Raw genomic sequence first — 8,567 nt, 5'->3', positions numbered from 1 at the left:
ACTCTTTTGTGAGACATATTTCTTATGTTTGGGGTGGGATGCTGGAGGTTAGGACTGGCATGGAGAAATGTCATATGAAAGTACTAGTGTGAGTGGTAGAAAACTTTTTCATAGGAGATGTATGAGCTGATCATAATGGAATCGGGAGTATGATGTTCCAATTCATTAAAAAAGACTTGTTAAAATGAGAGTTCGAGTGATGAAATTTGTGGTATAGAGTTCTGGCATATATATGTTATGCAGTGCTCCTAGGAAGACAATAGTGGTTAGGGTATTTATTATTTGTTGTTGTTGTTTTTTTGCCCTAGGGCGAAGGTGGCTTTTATTTCCTCTCTTAGGGAAGGAGGGGAGGGGAGCTTTCCCAGGCACATCAACCTAAGGAAGGGGTGGTTGGGCCCCCAGCAGCGAGGGGCTGGAAGAGCTGATCATTTGGAAGAAAGGGTTTGTTCTTGTCCATTTCCTGGCCTTCGGCTGCAGGGTGTGCTGGCAGGGGTCACTCCCCTTGGGGCAGCTCCTGCATCAGCGGAGGCAAGGAGCTACCTGCTGGTGTTCACAAAGAGGAGGGGGCAGGTGCCCTGAGTGAGGGAGAGAGGGCTGGGGTGGGCAACCCCACGCCAATGCGTGCCCAGTATGATCACTTTCATAAGGTCTAGCTGGTGGGACTCCTCCGGGAAGGGCCTGAGGGGTCCCTTGGCAGTGCTCCACGCAATAGCTGGTGCTTAAATGTCCATCTCAAACTGTGCTCCTTCACCATCCACCCCACTTATCTTCTGGACTACTGCGCAGATGGCCCTGGTTGGCTTCCGTGGAGGGGGATCATCACTGGCAGAGCTGATGACCCCGGGAACGGCAGGCTGATCCCTCGGGGGTGTTTTGGTCATGGGTAAGTTTCGACACTCCATCAGGAATTTCCGGTGGTAGATGACCCTGGTACCTCCCGGGGTGGTGCTGAAGAGCATGCCGCCGGGGGTCGGTCATGCTGTATTCCCCGGGCGGGCGGGAGCTGCATGCCTTCGCCGAGCACCACCTGACAAATGGCGAGGATGGCCCGGCTTGGGGTCTGGCTGCAGCTGCTGTCCGCAGACATGGTCTCCTGTGCGCTGCACCCGGGAACCTCTTGCGGCCCTCAGGGCATTTATTATAATGATATTTATATACTCTGCTGTAGGCAAATGGACCTGCAGCATATTTGACATTAAAGCTCGAGACTAATTCTGATTCCCCCTCTGTTAGATCGAAAGAGGCTCCGTAGGTTTCTGCTAATATGGAAATAAATCATATTACGGCCAGAGGTCATGATGGTAGGAGCAGCCAGAGAAATTCTTGTGTTCCAATGAGTATATACCAATTAAATGAACCACTTATTAATAGGACTGCTAGGAGGATAATAGCTAGAGTGACTTCATAGGAGATTGTTTGGGCCACTGTGCATAGTGCACCTATTAATGCATATTTCCAATTAGATGCTCATCCTGATCACAGGACAGAGTAGATAGCTAGGCTTGATGTGGCTAATATAAACAGGAGGCCTATGTTAACATTAACTAGAGAGTGGGGTATGGGGAAGAAGGATTCATGTGAGGAGGGCAATACATAGGGCTAGAGTTGGAACAATAATGTATGGGGGTGTATTTTTATACATTATTGTACATTATACAACAATATGTTAAAAGTTTTATTGCATCTGTGACTTTTACTGCCGAGTGCCCCCTGACTTCCTGGTGGTAGTGTCCCCACTACTCCCGAAGCTCCTGTGTCTCTTTCTCCCAATTCCTTTTTAGTCAAGTTCAGGCTCCATTCACCTGTGGATACTCCCAGTCTCTACTTCTAGAATCTTCCAGGGATCATTCTCATTGCCTCTTCCTCATTCTGGACCCTGCAAAGCCCCTTTCATCAGGTTCTGCAATGCAAGTCCAGCCATGGGAATTCCCAAACATAATTCCTTCTCAGACAGGGTGTCTGTGAGGTGGTGCCATGGGGCACAGGCACACGTGGAAGAGGGACAGTAGGGTCACAGCTGCCACACCTTTGCCACCGGTCTCTCCCCAGCGTACTCCTGGGCCTCCTTAGAATCCTTGCTGCCGTGAGAATTGCAGGCTTCCTGGCCTTATGACAACACAAAGGGAAACAAGAAGTTTCCCTGGGGAACACAGGGTCCTGGGACCAGATTGGAGAGGGCACAGGGCCAGGGACTCTGGCCAGACATAGGCCCAGGTCTGTGGCTGGCCAGCTGCGGCTGTGGGGCCTGGCATGTATCTCAACATGGCCCTGGAGCTCTACATGGACCTGCTGTCAGCACCCTGCCGTGCCGTCTACATCTTCTCGAAGAAGCATGACATCCGGTTCAACTTTCAGTTTGTGGATCTGCTGAAAGGTCAGTTCCCACTGCTACCCGGCAGGCCTGGTCCTGGGGGAGGCAGGGCACACACATTGGGGCTTGTTTTTTTCTTTTTCTTTTTCTTTTTTTTTTTTTGAGACAGAGTCTGACTCTGTCACCCAGGCTGTAGTGCAGTGGCACGATCTCGGCTCACCGCAAGCTCCACCTCCCGGGTTCATGCCATTCTCCTGCCTCAGCAGGAGGCATTTGTGTCTCTGGGAGTCTCAGTTCTCTCTCCCCTGGAGTCCCACAGCCTCAGACCTTCCCTGCCCCTCCCAGGTCACCACCACAGCAAAGAATACATTGACATCAACCCCCTCAGGAAGCTGCCCAGCCTCAAAGATGGGAAATTTATCTTAACTGAAAGGTAAGTCTTCCCCAGGGCCCTTGCACCAGCTGTCTCTGCTCCTCCTGGGAGACACGGTGCAAGCATTTATCTATTTCACCATGGAAAACCTCACACATACACTAAAGGAGAGTGAATACTAACTAATGAGGGGCATGATTCCCACAAACTCACTGTCCAGCTCTGACTGTTGCCAACTTGGGGTCCATTTTACATCATTTCTGTTACCCTGCTTTCCAGATACCCCAGCATTCCAGTCATAAATGTTTAGGGGCCAGCTCACACCTGTAATCTCAGCACTTTGGGAGACTGAAGCGGGTGGATGGCCGGAGCTCAGGAGTTCAAGACCAGCCTAGCCTGGACAACATGCCAAAACCCTCATCTCTACAACAAATATAAAAATTCACCAGCGTGGTGGCCCACACCTGTAGTCCCAGCTGCTCAGGAGGCTAAGATAAAAAGACTGCTTGAGCCCAGGAGGCAGAGGTTGCAGTGAGCCAAGACTGAGCCATTGCACTTCAGCCTGGGCAACAGGGCAAGACCCCATCTCAAAAATAAAAATAAGTAAATAAATAAATCAATCAAATGTTTAGGAACATACCTCTCAGAGATAAGAGTTCTTTAAAAAAAAAAAAGCAACAGGATGGGCATGGTGGCTCATGCCTATAATCCCAGCACTTTGAGAGGCTGACACGGGAGGATCGCTTGAGGCCAGGAGTTCACGACTGCAGTGAACTCTGATTGCGCCACTGCACTCCAGCCTGGGCTAGGAGAGAGGGTAGGATCACTACATTACCATTAAGATACCTCACAAAATTAACAATAATTCCTGGATTTCATCTAATATCTGGCTCCTGTTCAAAACTCTCTGATTATCTCCTAAATATTTTCTTGGCAGTTTGTTTGGATCAGGATCCAAACAAGTTCTGAATCTTGCAGCTGGTTGCTGTCTCTCCCGCCACTCTCTAATGAAGAGCTCTCTCCATACCCTGATCTTTTTACCTTGGTAAGGTTGCTGTTGATGATAATAAAGAAGCCCTTGTCCTGTGGAGGTTCCCACACCAGCCATCAATCAGCAAGGCCTAGGATACCCATCCGAAGCATGTCTCCCCTCCGTCCCCTTCCCTCTGTCCCCATGACCTCCACCATTCCCAGACACCACAACCTTCCCGATAGCTGCTGGCCCCCGTGTTGTCCATTCTGCCCCCTCGGGCTCACCCTCCATCCAGCACCAGAGAGATGGATCCTTTCATGCCCTGGCTTATATAACACCTAATCTTACGGATTAAGTCTGTAACCTCCCTGCATTTCCTGGGGCTACCCTCTGTGGCCTCCACAGTGTCTCTTGCTGCCTCGCCACTCCCCAACCACCTCCACCCTCCTTCCAGTTGCACCCACCTACTGTCCGTTTTTCAGATTCACCTTGCTGCCCTTACCCTGGTATTTCAGCACGTGTTTTTCTTTGTTGGTTTTTTGAGACAGAGTCTTGCTTTGTGGCCCAGGCTGGAGTGCAGTGGCACAATCTTGGCTCACTACAACCTCTGCCTCCCAGGTTCAAGCGACTTCTGTGCCTCAGCCTCCCAAGTAGCTGGGATTATAGGTGTGTGTCACCACACCCAGCTAATTTTTGTATTTTCATTTTAGTAGAGACAGGGTTTCATCATGTTGGCCATGGTCTCCAACTCCTGGCCTCAAGGGATCTGCCACTCCCAAAGTGCCAGGATTACATGTGTGAGCCATCGTGCCCAGACTGTTTCTGTTTTTCAAAAAGGACTTGCTCCTTCACCCAAGCTGGAGTGCAGTAGTGTGATCTTGGCTCACTGCAGCCTCAGATTCTTGGACTCAAGCGATCCACCCACCTCAGCATCCTGATTTGACACGTGTTGTTCCCCTTGCTGGCCTACTCTTTGTTATACCACCAGCCCCCAACTCCTACTCACCCTGCAGGGCTCCTTCCCTGCCCTTACTGACTGTCAGACAGACAGCTCTGGTGAAGGCCTTTCCCGGGGCCATTTGGGCTTCTCCTTGCTCTGGAAGCCCCAGCAGTTGGGCCCAGTGCACACCAGGGTAGTTGACGCAGTGCACTCAGGAGGGCAAGGGCAGTGCCCCTGACCAGCCCTTTCTGCAGTGTGGCCATCCTCTACTACCTGTGCCGCAAGTACAGCGCTCCATTACACTGGTACCCGCCAGACCTGTACACACGTGCCCGTGTGGAGGAGTTCATGGCTTGGCAACACACGGCCTTTCAGCTGCCCATGAAGAAGATAGTCTGGCTCAAGGTGAGCAGGATCACTTCCAGGGCCTGGGGACAAGGGCACAAAGGAGTCAGGGAGGCTGGAGGCCGGTTCTGGCCCTGCTGATTGCCGGTGAACTCTAGTAAGTCAGTCTCCCTCCCTCTCTCGGCCTCATTTCCTCAGCTCCTTCTCCTGCCTGCCTTACGGAGCTGTCAGGAGTGTGGACTGAAACAATGCGCATGAAAGAGTCTTATTAGGGTGAGGGAAGGGCATACAGGAGGGGCTGATATGACTCACCCAGGACAGCATTCGAGGCATTTCATTCTGAACTAGAGAATCTCAGCGTCGAAAGGCCCACAGAAGGCCGGGCGTGGTGGCTCACAACTGTAATCCCAGTACTTTGGGTGGCTGAGGCAGGCAGATCACTGAAGGTCAGGAGTTCAAGACCTACCTGGCCAACATTGTGACACACTGTCTCTACCAAAAATACAAAATTATTCGCTGTGTGTGGTGATGGGCACCTGTAATCCCAGCTACTCAGGAGGCTGAGGCAGGAGAATACTTTGAACCCAGGAGGTGGAGTTGACAGTAAGCCAAGATTGTGCCATTGCACTCCAGCCTGGGCAACACAGTGAGACTCCATCTCTAAAAAAAAAAGAAAGAGAGAAAGAAAAAAGAGAAAAGGCCTATAGAAAATTGGAAGATGACAAATAACCAGTACATGTGTTCCTACTTCGAATTCTATGCCTGTGATAGGCATCACTAACCAATCACAGGATTTACACCTGCTGAGCTCCCCAAATCCTTGTGAACACATGGTTCCCAGCAATTTCCACCAATCAGAACTGCTAAAAGAGGTGAAACTACTTTATGTCCTGGGAACTGTCCAGTATCTATCCAGCAGACAAGAGTACAGAGACCAGGCAGGGCAGGTGGCCCTGGAGTGCAGCCTCCTCTTCCCTCCTCTTCCCAACCCTGGCCAGTTGCTGATTCCAAAGATAACAGGCGAGGAAGTTTCAGCTGAGAAGATGGAGCATGCAGTGGAAGAGGTGAAGAACAGCCTGCGGCTCTTCGAGGAGTATTTTCTGCAGGATAAGATGTTCCTCACCGGGGACCAAATCTCACTGGCTGACTTGGTGGCCGTGGTGGAGATGATGCAGGTGTGGGGTGGGGTGGAGGAGGGTTAGATCTTGGGCAGAGGTGGGACTCCTCTGTGACCAGTGGGGCCATCACTTGAGGATAGGCTGGAGAGGCGGGAAAGGCAGGTAGAGTTGCCATGGGGGCTGTGGGAGCCAGGTCTGGGGGCCTGGACTCAATCTGGGGGCAACAGGAAGCTTAGAATGTTATTAATCAGGGAGGATCACAGTTCTCCACATTCGACAAAGATTCTTCGGTGTGGGAGGAGCTGGAGGGTGAGCCTAGGATAGAGAAGAACACTGCATTTCCTGGTCAATCCACCAGCATCCCAGATACCGCCTCCTCTTGCTGGACACTCCAGGAAATGTTCACTGACCCCGGGGTTCCTTCTGGCCCTGCCTCTTTCCCAGAGCTCCAGACAGACAGCTATGGAGGACAGTTCTCCTGGCTGGGTCTGAGGGGCATCCACTGTGCATTTGGAGGCACACCTGAGTGTGGGGCATTTATGTGGCCTCTCCATGCAGGGGAGGGTGACCAGTTCTGCCTCTCAAGACACTGGCCAGGGTCTAAACTGGCCATCCTGCACACCAGCTAGGGCACTGCACACTGACCAAAGAGACTAATTTTCGTATCAGCCAGAGCTATGCCCAAGAGGAGGCACCTGGGATCCTGGTGGCTTGGCCAGGAAATGCAGTGTTCCTTTCCTCATCCCAGAGATCTCTGGCTGATATGAAAATTAGTCTCTTTGGCCTGTTTGCAGTGCAGACCAGCACCTGGAAAACTCATTCTGGCCTGCCCCGAGGGCTCAGACATATGCTTCGTCCCCACCCCTTACATTTCACCCACCACCCACCCCTTCTTGGGCTTCCCAAAGACCTTGGGTGCAAGCCAAACTGCAGGGTAGATTGGCTTAGTGAGCCAGCCAAACTGCAAGGTAGACTGTCTTAGTGAGCCAGCCAAACTGCAGGGTAGGCTGCTTGCCAGGTCTCCCATTCTAGCCCCTGAGCCTGATCCCAGTGGGAAGTTAAACATGGGGGAAAAAACCTGAGTTCTCTCCTTCATGCACATATACACCCCTGGGATAAGGGGTTTCCTTGGAAGAAGGCAGGATTCATGCGAAGTCACCGTCTGGAGCAGTGGGAGCTGCCTGGGCCGGGAGCCCTCTCAGCATGGTCCAGAAGGCTTAGAGCAAGAAGACCAGTGACTAAGGACCCTGAGGGATTCTGGATCCTCCATCCCCAACTACATCTAGTACATAGTCTGTAACCCAATGCTCAGGCCTTAGGGGTCAGCAGCCTAATTCTTTGCAGAGGCAGATGTTGCTGGGGCCGTGGGGGGCTGAGGCTGTGGGAGAGGACCCAGGGGGGGCTGGTCCCCAGGCTGACCACATCTTCCTCTTTGTCTATCCACAGCCCATGGCAGCCAACTACAATGTCTTCCTCAACAGCTCCAAGCTCGCTGAGTGGCGCATGCGGGTGGAGCTGAATATCGGCTCTGGCCTCTTTAAGGAGGCCCACGATCGACTAATGCAGTTGGCCGACTGGGACGTTTCCACATTGGATCCGATGGTCAAGGAGAATATTTCTGAGTTGCTGAAGAAGAGCAGGTGACCTTAGGCCCAGCCCATCCTGCAGGGCCTGGCTGGCTTAGCAATCTGAGCCACCTTCCTCAAAGGAAATGCTAAAAAACACAAACAAAAACAAAAAAACTGTTCTTTGCCTAATAAAGAGCTGGAACAACCATCACAGCTGCTGAGCAACAGATAGTTGGCACATGCACAGGGTCTGATATGGGAGTGGGTGGTGGTTACAGATCCTTCCAATGTCCAAAAAGAATTTTAAAAGTAAAGGGTTAATATGGTTACATTGTCAGTAATAATAGTTGGTGACTTCAATACCCCACTTTCAGTAATATATAGAAAAACTACAGAAGACCATCAAGCAAATAGAGGACTTGAAAAGCACTATAAACCAATCGCACACACTAGACATGAACAAAATGTTCTACCTGACAAGAGCAGAATAAGCATTTTTCTAAAGAGCACATGGAATATTCTCCAGTATAGAGCATATAATTGGTCCTAAGTCTCAAATTTAAGAAGCTTGAAATCATACAAAGTATGTTCTCTGGACACAATGGAATCAAGGTAGAAATCAAGAACAGAGAGAAAAGTGGAAAATTAACAAGCACATAGAAATTAAACAACACACTCTTAAACAACCAGTGGGTCAAAGAAGAAATCACAAGGCAAGTTAAAATGTATCTTGAATGAATAAAAATGAAAACACAACATGCCCAAATTTATAGGATGCAGCAGAAGCAGTGCTAAGAGCAAAATTTATAGCTGTAAACACATAAGTTAAAGAAGAACAATCTTGAATCAATAACCTAACTTTATACCTTAAGGAACTAGAAAAATAAGAGCAAACTAAACCCAACACTAGTAGAAAACAGGAAATAATAAAGATTAGAA

At 50.2% G+C, this 8,567-nt stretch overlaps 1 protein-coding gene and 1 pseudogene across 1 annotated transcript; one reads left to right on the top strand and one right to left on the bottom strand.

Moving 5' to 3' along the window:
* Positions 1 to 719: 719 nt before the first annotated feature.
* Positions 720 to 1,087, bottom strand: LOC111522011 (annotated as a pseudogene).
* Positions 1,088 to 2,165: 1,078 nt separating this feature from the next.
* LOC113219771 (glutathione S-transferase theta-4) lies at positions 2,166 to 7,839 on the top strand. Its single transcript, XM_026447492.2, has 5 exons — positions 2,166 to 2,374; positions 2,657 to 2,744; positions 4,852 to 5,002; positions 5,941 to 6,117; positions 7,507 to 7,839. Exons 1-5 carry the CDS (start codon positions 2,251 to 2,253, stop codon positions 7,702 to 7,704), a joined length of 738 nt encoding a protein of 245 aa, XP_026303277.2. The 5' UTR covers positions 2,166 to 2,250; the 3' UTR covers positions 7,705 to 7,839.
* Positions 7,840 to 8,567: the final 728 nt, after the last annotated feature.

Source organism: Piliocolobus tephrosceles, chromosome 19 (genome assembly GCF_002776525.5).
Source record: "Piliocolobus tephrosceles isolate RC106 chromosome 19, ASM277652v3, whole genome shotgun sequence".
NCBI classification, from domain to species: Eukaryota; Metazoa; Chordata; class Mammalia; order Primates; family Cercopithecidae; genus Piliocolobus; species Piliocolobus tephrosceles.
This window is presented reverse-complemented; position numbering and strand designations above follow the sequence as displayed.

Excerpts from the sequence above, each read along its gene's own strand:
- LOC113219771 (XM_026447492.2), top strand. The coding sequence starts at position 2,251 with ATGTATCTCAACATGGCCCTGGAGCTCTACATGGACCTGCTGTCAGCA. Across the intron at positions 2,375-2,656 it reads GTTTGTGGATCTGCTGAAAG|GTCACCACCACAGCAAAGAA; the intron begins GTCAGTTCCCAC and ends TGCCCCTCCCAG. Across the intron at positions 6,118-7,506 it reads CCGTGGTGGAGATGATGCAG|CCCATGGCAGCCAACTACAA; the intron begins GTGTGGGGTGGG and ends GTCTATCCACAG.